This window comes from Microcaecilia unicolor, chromosome 2 (genome assembly GCF_901765095.1).
Source record: "Microcaecilia unicolor chromosome 2, aMicUni1.1, whole genome shotgun sequence".
In the NCBI taxonomy this organism is placed as follows: Eukaryota; Metazoa; Chordata; class Amphibia; order Gymnophiona; family Siphonopidae; genus Microcaecilia; species Microcaecilia unicolor.
In genome coordinates this window covers 535,891,319-535,904,451 of record NC_044032.1, presented here as the reverse complement: position 1 = coordinate 535,904,451, position 13,133 = coordinate 535,891,319, and the positions used below count along the sequence as shown (strand labels likewise).

The 13,133-nt window shown below is 42.1% G+C and overlaps 1 protein-coding gene across 1 annotated transcript in view; it reads left to right on the top strand.

Annotated features, from left to right (window-relative positions):
* The window catches only part of LOC115461467 (phosphoglucomutase-2-like), a 125,184-nt gene that overhangs the window by 31,390 nt on the left and 80,661 nt on the right, over positions 1–13,133 (top strand). Inside the window, 1 exon segment of the mRNA XM_030191286.1 lies at positions 9,945–10,029. Coding sequence (XP_030047146.1) covers positions 9,945–10,029 — 85 coding nt within the window.

The following is a 13,133-nucleotide window of genomic DNA, read 5'->3' as shown; positions in this document are numbered from 1 at the left end:
CCTATTTTAAAGGGCCAGCTGCAGAGTGACCCACACACCTGCTGAAAGCATCACTTTCTCCCTGGAGGGAATATAAGGAACTTTTGCTTCCAGTCCTCTTCCTGCTTCATGTTCCAACTTTGACTCCTGCCTTGCCTCCACCCTGTTTCCAACTGTGTCTTCCGCTCCAGCCAAGTCTTCAGTTCTAGCTTGTCCTGACGCAGGTCTGCCCAATAGTGCCTATTTCAGTCTGTTCTGTGCCTAACCCAGGTGATTCACATGCTGCCAGTAGGGGCCTATCTAATCCTTGGGTTGGCCGGGTATCGTCAATTCGGCTACAGCCGAAGGGCTCACCCTCCGGAGCTGTGACAGATTGCAAAGGCCATGAGCTTCGGGCGAATCACTTGCCTTGCAGCTCTTCAGCAACTGGCTTTTCCAGCGGCTCTTTGGTTCTATCAGGACCTGACCAACCACATGGACTACTTCCAGATGTCAGCAGTACTCTAGCCCACAGCTTTTCCAGCCCTAGACCCTGCTATGCAGGCTGCTGGTCCACTCCCAGTGGCCGCTTCCATAACTTTGGGTATCAGACTTATGGCACCACCTAGATACAATGGAAGCCCCCAAGTCTAATAGAGGATTCAGCAACCAATGTCTGATAATTTTTGAACTCCAAGCAAGGGATTTCTCTTCTGATAGGGCCAGGGTGGCCTAATCATTTCCCTTCTGCCAGGTCAAGCTCTTGCCTCTTGCATAGGCATCTCTGTTTTCGGAATGATCCAGTGCTTAACGCTCTCCATAGTTTCCTAGTGCAATTCAGGAGGGTCTTCGAGGAGTGGGGAAGGTTACATCATCAGCTTCCAAGCTTCTTAGGCTGAAGCAGGTTCAGAACTAAGCTAGAACAATGAATCCTGTTGCGGCCTTCTGGCAGGGATTGGCACACCAGATGTTGGATGAGCTGTCAGGTTGGGATCTCCCTACTGCACTAGATGACTTCGTTGGCCTCTGTAACCTGGTGGATATCCAGTTCCAAGGACGAGCCTAGCAAGACAGCTCTTCAGATGCCTAGCTACCAGCAAGCTACATGCCCTCCTAGCCAGGAGGGTTTACCCCTAGGTCTGAGGAATCCCATGTAGGTGAACCGTTCCCCTATCTGTGAACAGCAAAAACACTTGTTTACTATAGTAACCATAGATGTACTATGAACAAACCATCAAAATCCTTTATTAATCAAACATATATCTAATACAATTTTTCTCCTACAATAAAATTCCTCACTCTCCACACATTCTCTTCTTAGTAAAACCTCAATCATATACATTCATTGTACTTCTATTTCTTATAACCCTCAATAAACCATTGCTGGTTAACATTATACAAATAATACAAATGGGCTGAAGTACTTTTTTCTATCAACACACTATCAATGTAGTTAGAAATGGCAAAAACAGAATATCTTCAGAACTGATTCTTCTCCCACCTTAAATGTACAAGTGCTTTATAAGCACTCAACCTAATTTTTGAACTTCTGTCCATACATCTAAATTAACATATTATACTTTGATTGCAACAGAACAATAATAGGAATGATGGACAATGTATACTGTTAATTTTGTGTCACAGTCCCATGCTTTAAACAACCAGTCACAAACTCTGGAACAACGTGAGCCCTTGGCCCTACTGTCGTCGAGCGGCAGCAGGGGTTCGGCAGCAGGAGGCAAACCCCCCCAAGCAGGACTGGACTAACAAGCTTGGCTTGGCTGAAACCGGATGCTGGGACAGACTTGGCTTGACTGGAACAGGATTCAGGATACTGGAACGAGCTTGGCAAGAACAGGATTCAGGATACTCAAGCAGGATTCAGGATTTTCAAATAAGCTTGGCAGGAACCGGATTCAGGATATTCAAGCAGGATTCAGGATTTTCAAACAAGCTTGGCAAGAACAGGATTCAAGATACTGGAACCATATTCAGGATACTCAAACAAGCTTGGCAGGAACAGAAGCTGAAAGCAAACAGGGCAGAGACAAGCAGGAAGGGACTGGAGCTGAAGACAAGCAGGGCAGACACATGCAGGATACAAAGCTGACCCACACAGACAAACAGCAGAACTAAGGCTGAAGCTAAGGTAGAGGAGACTAGAACAAGCAAGGCAGACTAGGCAGGACACAATGCTGACCCACACAGACATACAACAGAACTATGGCTGAAGGCTGAACCTAGCACACAAACAGACCGAAAAGAACAGAAGCAGAAGTGCACAGAGGCACCCTAAACAAGGAATCAAAACAGAAGTGCCCACAGGCACACTGACTAAGAACAAAGCAACAAGAAATCAAGTCAGAAGTGCCCACAGGCACACAGACGATAAACAAGGCAGAAGTGCTTCACTGCACACGGACTAACCTGGAGACCTTTGTAATTGCAAAGGCACTGAATGAAAGTGCACCACTTCCTTATAAACAGGACAGAAGCAGGAAATACACTGAACCCAAAGTGAGGCTTGAAACACACAGGAAAGAAATAATGTAGACAGTAGCCAGCTCAGCAGCTGACCATTGGGACAAAAGGTGAGTCAGAGGGGGATCACTATCACAGTCGTGACATTTTGATGTATGGACACAAGTTCTAACATTAGGTTGAGTACTTATAAAGCTGATCCTGCCATGCCTCTGGTTCTGACTCCAGCATTGCCTCCAGCCATGTCTCCTACTTGCCTGTGCCCCGTTTCCTGCTGTGTCTTCTGCTCCAGCCTTGTCTTCCGCTGCAGCTTGTCCTGACTCAGGCCTGCCCAATAGTGCTTAGCCTGGGTGATTCGCCTGCTGCCAGTTGGGGCCTAGCTAACCCTTGGGTTGGCCAAGTAGCGTCGACTCAACTGTGGCCCAATGGCTCACCCTCCCGCGCTGGGCCAGTATAGTAAGATTAATGTTCAGTCAAAAAAAGAGGACGAAAGAGTCAAATTAACACTGTCCCATATGTTTAGCTAAAGTACTTTCCCAAGCTTCAGAACAAACTAGTGGAGTACAAAAAATCTTGAAAGGAGAAAAAGCCTCAGTGCCCTTGCCTCCATATATAAGCAGAGTTTTAAATGATCCTTTTGAAAGGGTTTTTTATGCCTATGATGAGTGTTTACCCTTGTTAAAATCCTTTCAACCTGTAAGATTTTAGCAACGGATGGAGGTGAGGGCACTGAGACTTTTTTTTCCTCCTTCAAGATTTTTTTGTCCTCAAGTTTGTTCTGTAGCTTGGGAAAGTACTTTATCTAACCATATGGGAGAGTATGGTAAGATTAAACATATTCACAAAGGTCTCAGCACATGCATTTTAAAAGGTTCGTACAGAAGGAGTCTTCCACCAGATATGCAAACAAGTACCCACCCACCCACAGTCCCTCCAGCACAGAAGTCCACCCATTGAGGAAATGTGAGCCAAACAAGATATCAAATACCACCTCTATAGAGATTTAAGTCCATTCCCCCCAAATTTTGCAGATAGAGAGGTGAAAGGTAATCTTGATCTGTAAGCAAGACCGCCAAGTGACGTTTCTGTTAGACAATATATTTAGGTTTACAAGTTTTCTAATACATCGTATATATAGGAGATCATTTTAGGCTGATATACTTCCTCAAAAAAAGTCAAAGGTCCTGTCAACCAGCTTTTGAGGGGGGCACTGTGAAGTAGATGTATTAGCTGTAAGTAAAAATAAAAATCTTTGAAATATGTAGTAAGTGTTTTGCAGATCCTGAAAAGATCTAAGTAACCCCTCTCTGTATAACTGCCTTAGTTGCTTGATCCCTTTCAGTTCTCACTTATTTATCACTCTTGGATCACGTTTAGGAGCAAAAAGCAAGAGCGTTAATGGTGGAGCCAAGCGTGAGATGTCTTGCTAATGTAATAGAATAACTTTCAAGCTGGACAACAACGTTATGTGTTGTAAGATAGGATTATCATGTTTGCTTCTCACCGACACTTTTCCATATTCCCATAGCAAATACTACCTTGGGGTCTCACCCAGGAAACATTGTTCCAAACATACCCAAGCTTTTGGCATATCCCCCCCCCCCCCCTACTTCAATAATGATCTGAACTGTGCTTCCCAGTAGCATCTCCTCATGTCTGGAATTCCTATGCCTTCCCATCTCTTCTTTTTATCAACACCCTTTTAGAATCTCAAGGGGGACATTTCTCTCAAATGCACAAGAATAGTTTATGCTGTAAATATAGTAGGGCACTTTTAGGTACACCAGTGGGGAGGGTCTAGCATAGGTAAAGAAACAGAGGCAGGACTATCATTCAACTGATAGCAATATGCCTCAGCCATGTATGTGACGGCCCATGCCAAGGATGTAGATCATGAGAGAGCTCCTGAGGTAATGTGCCATAGTTCAATTTATATAGGTCACCAAAATCTGGATTGATTTTAACCCCCAAATTCTTAAGAAATGTCTGCCCAACAGAAGGAAAAAGTTGCCTTTAAGCTGAGTATAGCAGCTGAATCTAAACTGACATTTAGGATTTCAGGTTTGGTAGTATTCAGTTTAAAGCCCAAAAGACTCCCATACTCGGGGCTCAATTTGAAGACAAAAAGGAAGTGTAAGTGGGTGCAGGGCCAGGACTAGAAGTGAACTTACTTGTACACACACAATACTTCATTTGTGGACAGAAAGGAAGCTGGTAAGTACATATACTTGGAAAATTCATGTTCTTTAAAAAAATAATAATAATTTTATTAAATATATCAACAGTAGTACAATTTTGCAACATTATGAACAAAATCTTGGACTAATCAGTGTTGGACTAATCAGTGATTTTCTCATCGTTTTCACATTTCATACCACAGTGTTCTCCCCAGAAATTTTGGTAGCCTAGTGGCATGAAGGAGTAGCTGGGTGCTCTATCTGCAAAAACATAGACATTTAAAATAAATGCATAATCTAGGACAAAATTAATTGTGTAATTTAGCATTAACTAGTTTAATGATATCTACATACATGAAAAATTAAAACAAAAAGAAATAATGCTGTAACCATAATGAGGTTAATTTTATATATGGTACAAAAAAAAGCGCTATTCTATAAACCTCTGCTTAAAGTTAGGCATGGTTTATAGATTAATGCTTACGCCTGGGAACCAAGGCTAACTTTATGCGCGACTGTTTGCACCAACTGAAACATGGTGCAAATGTACCTGCCTAAATTAGGTGCATATTCCCCTCGTTCTGTAACAATGCGTGTAAATATGAGAACACCCTTGTTCAGCCCATGACCCTTCCATTTCCGTTCCCCCTTTTTGAACTCGCATGTAAAATTTAGGTGCATATATTTCAATTAAATCTAATTAGTGCCAATTATCAGCACTAATTAGCTTACTCAAATTGCACATGCAAATTGGGCATGTGTCTAAATTTGCATGCATAATTTTTAATGACTTTTATAGAATTCGGGGAAATATGAGTTAAATGTAAACATGCTCTGCATCCACAAAAATCCAGCCTCCAATCAGCAACAGGCAGAACATTTCTCTTTAGAAGTCACCATACAAAAAATATTGTAATGCTATTGCTCAGTTGACATGCGAAACACAAATCTGTCCACTACTAGAAACACTGTGAAATATAAAACCTGAAGAAATCCCAACTCAATGTACATGTAGCAGACCTGTCATACAACAGTAACATTAATTCCCATCATTGAAATAGCAAGAACCTTACCTATGACTAGACAGCATTACAAATATTACACTGGACTTTAGAACATCAATACACCTACTAGTGGTAAAATAGAACAAGTAGGATTGCTATAGATATTTATACAAACCACATGAAAACAGAGTACTGCACCTTGGTTACAGGCAAAAAGCCAGCTCTGGATCCAGTGGGTGCTGAGTACCCCCAATATTGAGCAGGCTTCTTCACTGTGTCCAGAGAGGGGATATTTATTTTATTTGTTACATTTGTACCCCGCGCTTTCCCACTCATGGCAGGCTCAATGCGGCTTACATGGGGCAATGGAGGGTTAAATGACTTGCCCAGAGTCACAAGGAGCTGCCTGTGCCTGAAGTGGGAATTGAACTCAGTTCCTCAGTTCCCCAGGACCAAAGTCCACCACCCTAACCACTGCTCTACATGAGGACCCTGGGTCCTGTGTGACAACACTGATCTGGCCAGAGATGATGCTGCAAAATGCAGAGAGGCAAAGGGAATAGGTTATGGCAAGACATTTATGACCCCTCTCTTGCATGAACTAACATAACTAGCAGGCCCAATGGGAGAAAACTAAGGATAGTGATTTTTTATTGCCTGGCACACCCAATCATTTTCAAATGATGCCTATGCCTCACCAAATGCAGATCACAAATTAGAAATAGAAATATGAAAACAAAAATTGAACTAGTAACCCCCAGTAAGTCAAAACTGGCATTTACCACAACATTGGTGAGAGAAAAATTCATTTCCTTTTATACTGAACATAATACAAGGATATCCACAATGCACATTTCGCAAAAGTAACATATTGCACTTTATAAATTCAGAATAATATAAGTTTTGTATACCTTTGCTGTCTGGGCATTTTATTTTTCCAGTGATGTTGGTGCCAGTGAATTTCTCTCTTCTGTTTTCCTGTCTGTCTTCTGCTAACTCTTTCAAGTGGCTGCTGTCCATTTGTCCTTTCTCACTCCTATCTTCTTCTATTTCCTAAGTACAACGAGCGGGACAAAAAAATTGAAGAGTACGAAGAGGGTGGAAGGAAAATGTTCCAAGATCAATCAAGCTTCAAAAAAAATTCTTTATTCTTCAACAGTACTTCAACAATATCTCAATGTTCCAACAGTCACTGATAATATAAAATCTGGGTCTGCCAGAAGTGTCAACACACTAAACCCCACACGGGCCGTGTTTTGGCACAAAGCCTTCTTCAGGGCTGTATGAATAAGGACAAAATATATAAGACCAAAATAAAATAAAAACTATGGGTAGGAACAAAAAAACACAAGGCAAAGCAGACAGGATAAGCAAAAGATAAGATACCATGTATAGTGGGGACACCAAAATTTGACTAATAAAAACTGGAATGATAATACCAGAGTGAATTGTGATATAATAAACTATAAAGAGGTAAAATGACAAAATGTGTGTTCAGGCATAATATAATCAAAGGCTCAAACCTCTGCCGGCAACAATGTGAGGCAGTTACATTCATATTTCAGAACTGTAACAAAATGCAAACCCTCTGAAGAGATTAATTTTGGTTATTTTAGCTTCTTTTCTTTTTTTTAAAGAAATCAGTTCAGGTAACAATTGAGATTGCGTTATTAAGTGTTGCCATATTGGGACAGACTGAAGGTTCATCAAGCCCTGTATCCTGTTTCCAACAGTGGCCAATCCGGACCACAAGTACCTAGCAAGATCCCAGAACAGTAAAACAGATTTTATGCTGCTTATCCTAGGAATAAGCAGTGGATTTTCCCAAGTCCATGCTAATAATGGCTTATGGATTTTTCTTTTAGGAAATTAGCCAACGCTGCTGAGCTAACTGCTTTTACCACATTCTCTGGCAATGAATTCCAGAGTGTAATTATTTGAGTGAAGAAATACATTTTTTCTGATTTGTTTAAATTTACTACTTAGTAGCTTCATTGCATGCCCCTAGTCCTGGTATTATTGGAAAAAGTAAACAAGCAATTTACATCTACCTGTTCCACTCCACTTATTATTTTATAGATTTCTATCATATCTCCCCTCAGCCGACTCTTCTCCAAGCTGGAGATCTCTAGCCACTTTAGCCTTTCCTCATAGGGAAATCGTCCCATCCCTTTATCATTTTTGTTGCCCTTTTCTGTTTCTTTTCTAATTCCACTATATCTTTTTTGAGATGCGGTGACCAGAATTGCCCACAGTATTCGAGGCATGGTCGTGATACAGAGACATTATAACATTCTCATTTTTGTTTTACATTCCTTTCCTAATAATTCCTAACATTCTATTTCCTTTCTTAGCCACTGCTGCACACTGAGCAGAGGGTTTGTATTATCAACGATGACACCAAGATCCTATTACTGAGTGGTGACTCCTAATGTGGAACCTTGCATCATGTAGCTATGGTTTGGGTTCCTCTTTCCAACATGTAGCACTTTGCACTTGCTGTCATTAAACGTCATCTGCCATTTGGATGCCCAATCTCCCAGTCTCATAAGGTCCTCTTGCAATTTTTCACAATCCTCTTGCAATTTAACAACTTTGAATAACTTTGTGTCATCAGCAAATTTAATTACCTCACTATATCATGTATAAATATGTTTAAAAGCAGCGGTCCCAGCACAGACGCCTGGGGAACCCCACTATCTACCTTCTCCATTGAGAATACTGACCATTTAACACTACTCTCCATTTTAACCAGTTTTTAATCCACAGTAAGACTTTAACCTCCTATCCCATGTCTTTCTAATTTATTCAGGAGTCTTTCTTGAGGTACTTTGTCAAATGCCTTTTGAAAATCCAGATACACAATATTGATCAGCTCACCTTTATCCACGTCTATTCACCCCTTCAAAGAAATTTAGTAGATTTGGTGAGGCAAGATTTTTTTTGACTAAATCCATGTTGCCTTTGTCTCATTAATCCATGCTTGTGTATATGCTCTGTAATTTTGTTCTTTTAATAGTCCCTACCATTTTGCCCGACACTGACATTAAGCTCACCGGTCTATAATCTCCCAGATCACCTCTGGAACCCTTTTTAAAAATCTTCAGGTACCATGCTTGATTTAAAAGATAAATTACATATTATTGACAATAGCTCTGCAAGTTCATTTTTCAATTTTATCAGTACTCTGGGATGTATACCATCTGGTCCAGGTGATTTGATTTGCTGCTCTTCAGTTTGTTAATTTGCCTCATTGCATCTTCCAGATTTGCAGAGATTTGTTTCAGTTTCTTTGACTCATCGGCATTGAATACCATTTCTGGCATTGGTATCTTTCCCACATCTTCCTTGGTGAAGATCGAAGCAAAGAATTAATTTAATCTCTCCGCTATGGCCTTGTGTGGCACTCAGGGACACTTTTATCCCTCAGTCATCTAGCAGTCCAACTGGTTCTTTTAATATACCTTAAAAAAAATAAATTAAACTATGTGTTTTTGCCTCCAATGCAATCTTCTTTTTAAAGTGTCTGTTTGCATTTGACATGCCATTCCTTATGCTGTTTCCTATTATTTTCAGGCAGATCCTTCTTCCATTTTCTGAAGGGCTTTCCTTTAGCTCAAATAGCTTTCTTCACCTCACTTTTTAACCATGCTGGCTGCCGTTTAGCCTTCTTCTTCTAACTTGACCCTTACAACTTGACTGTGGCGGAATCTCGTGTAATAAAACTAGGAATAGTTAATGAATGTGTGATAGTAGCCAAATCTGGAAATCAGTAGAGCCATCCACACTGGACAAGGTATAGCAAAAATTCAGGAATGTGTCTTTTATGTCCTGATCAACCACTCCAAGACATGATAAAGTGGAATCTCGCGCTCAGTGGATGGAGTTAAACAAGACACAAAATTAATTTGTTTTTCATATCCCAACTGCCTAATAAGATGGGTCATAAATTTATATACATAGGTTTGATACAATTGGACAGTAGAGTCTAAGAAGGACAATTGGATATATACCCTGTTATCATTGTAGGGGAGGAATAAGAAGGGGAGATAGTGTTGAGAAAGTTCTATATTTCACAGATAAAACATAAACAGCATAGATCATATTGAATGTGGTGATTTTTGGATGCAATAAATGCATGTGTAAGAGTTGTAAATTGTGACAATGATTCAAATGGTGGAATTATGTGCCATGGTAATAAGAATTGTAACCTGTTGAATTCTGTTAATTAAAAAAAAAAAACCTGAACCATATCAATGTGCAGGGAAGGAATTGTAACTGGAAAGAAGTTTGCAGATAACTTTTTTTAAATTTTTTTATTTAGGTTTGCAAGGCTGGCTGCCACCACATTCATTAGCCAGGGAATTCCTGTATACCTCTTCTCCAGTATAACACCAACACCCTTTGTGGTAAGTGATTTAATCTAATCTTCTACTCTGCCGTTTTATTTTGGTAGAACCTCCCACTTAACCTTGGCTACAGCAAATAATAATGCAATTCCATAAATACAAATTACAAATTGTGATGACTCCATTAAATTCCCTCTGGCAAGCAGTAAACATGAATATTGTCAGTCATTGAAATCCTTTTACAATATTGCGGGTAGTCTGCTGTTCAGTATACTAATAGGGTAATATTCATTGCCATCAGTAAAGTAATCTAAAGTGAGATAGTGTGTCTCATTCAGGGGTGGGCAATCATGATCCTCGAGGGCCACAACCCAGTCAGATTTTCAAGATTTCTTCAATGAATATGCATGAGATCTGTTTGTATACAATGGAAGCAGCACATACATATCGTTCTCTTAGGGACAGTGGTTGCCTCTCTCAATGAGCACATCCAGGTCATGCTTCATGAGCACTTGGTGAGGCTTTTACTACTATTACAAATCATTTCTATAGCACTACCAGTCGTACGCAGTGCTTCACAATTGAACATGAAGAAAAAAGACAGTCCCTGCTCAAAAGAGATTACAGTCTAAATCAGGACAGACAGACAGGACAAATAAGGGATAAGGGTAGGACAGACAGATAGGACACATAGAGGCATATTTTCAAAGCACTTTGGGAGGCTAAGTTCCATAGGTTTCTATGGAACTTTGGGAGGCTAAGTGCTTTGAAAATGAGCCTCATAGGGAAAAGGGACTATTGAAGAGAGGAAGACAAGATAAGGTTACGAGCAAGTGACAAGTTAGGAATTAAAAGCAGCATCAAACAGGTAGGCCTTTAGCCCGGTTTTGAAGGCGGCTAGGGATGGAGCTTGGCGTAATGGCTCAGGAAGTCTATTCCAGGCATAAGGTGCGGCGAGATAAAAGGAACGGAGTCTGGAATTAGCGATGGAGGAGAAGGGTGCAACAGAGTGCCTTGGTTTCTGGGGTGCTTGCGCCTGCCATGCTTCTTGCTGCTGCCCTACCAGGCCCTTAGCCCGCAGTGAGGTCTCTGATGACTGTGTCGCGTACAGCTCTGGTCGACACCCACCTGTGTTGGCACTCTCACGACGGCAGTGGAGTCAAGGGTGGAGTCAACACCTCGATACCCATCTCATCCCATGAGAAGTTCTTTGCCAACACCGATGAGGAGTACACATGGGAGTCTGATGAGGATCCATGGTACTTCTTGGAGAAGGAGTCCCTATGGTATTCCATCTGACCTCTCCCCTCCTGAGAAAAGAAGAAAATCTCCACCTAAGAGCCTTTCCTTTCCATTTTTTTGTCAAGGAAATGGCAGCTGCCATTCCAGTTCGTTTAGAGACTGAGGACGAGCTCAGGGCTGAGATGTTCAAGATCTTGGACTATAATTCCCCTCCTCAAGGGGCTGTGACAGTCCCGCTTCACAAGATCCTGCGAGACATTCAGGTGAAGAACTGGGAGTCCACTCTGTCAGTCCCTGACCTCCCTAAGAAGATAGATACAATGTACCAGATCCAGAGCTCCCTTGGGTTTGATAGGCCCCAGTTGCCTCATCACTCCTTGGTGGTAGAATCTGCACTCAAGAGCCAGGAGTTCTAGGGATTATGCTTTGGCGCCCCTAGCAAAGAAGCTATAACCCTGGATTCTTTCAGGCGGAAGATGTATCAGGCCTTTATGCTCATCTCCCGTATTAAATCTTACTAGCTCTACATGAGCCTTTACTTGCGGAACTTGGTGCGCAGTATGTCTGATTTGGCGGATTCTCTCCCACAGAAGCAGGCCAATCTCTTTGCTAGTTGGTCAAGCAGAAGAAGGCATGTTGAAAGTTCTTAGCCAAGAGAGCCTATGACACCTTTGATGTAGTGTCCAGGATCTCTGCCCAGAATATAGAGCTGCACAGACTCTCATAGCTGTGTGTCTCTGACTTAGACCAAGCAGTGCAGCAGAGGTTGGTGGATGCCACGTGCCAGGGGGGTTAACCTTTTTGGAGACAAGGTGGAGGAAGTCGCAGATCTCATCAAGAAACATACTGACACCATTGACACTCTCTCCCGCCGGACATCTTCTGCACCTTCCTCCTCATCCTTGAGGCTTTTGGGTAAGTCAAAGATGGGTCCATACTACTCTCAGAGACATAGGTATGCTCCTTCCTCTCACCAGCTTCAAAGGCTCAACTCCAGAACACTCTCTGTCGTCAAACAGCGTGCGCCCTGGGCCCAACCAGCATCCCAGTCAAAGCAGAGGGTGAGCTTTAGACTGACTCCAGCAGAGCATAGCCGCAGTAAAAGTGACCATCCAGGGTGACCTGCTGGTTCAGGGGAAGATTAATTTTTTATAGGAAAGGTGGCCCCTTGTAACCTCCGACCGGTGGGTTCTTCAAATAGTCCGTCTCAGTTATGCCTTGCATTGGCAGCAGAGACCACCAAATTGCCCACCGAGAGTGTCTCAAATCAGCTCTCAGCACAAGGAGGTACTTGCAGATGAATTCTCCGCCCTTCTAAAGGCCCATTCGGTCGAGCCCATTCCAAAAGAGGAAAAAGGGCAGGGATTCTTTTCCAGGTACTTCCTTGGGCCGAAGAAAACAAGGGGATGCATCCCATCCTAGACCTAAGGGCTCTGAACAAACCCCTAATTCTTCCTGTTCCTAAGCGATCCCACATGCTTGTCCTATGCCTTTTTAAATTCTGGAACAGTCCTCGCCTCCACCACCTCCACTGGGAGGCCATTCCATGCCTCCACCACCCTTTCTGTGAAATAATACTTCCTTAGGTTACTCCTAAGCCTATCCCCTCTTAACTTTGTCATATGCCCCCTCATTCCAGAGCTCTCCTTCATTTGAAAAAGGCTCTCTTCCTGTACATAAATGCCCTTGAGATATTTAAATGTTTCTATCATGTCTCCTCTCTCCCAGCATATACATGTTGAGGTTCTTAAGCCTGTCCCTATAATTTTTGCATTCAAGACCGCTTACTAATTTCGTAGCCACCCTCTGGACCGACTCCATCCTGTTTATATCTTTCCGTAGGTGCGGTCTCCAGAACTGCACGCAGTACTCCAAATGAGGCCTCACCAGAGACTTATACAACGGCACTATCACCTCCTTTT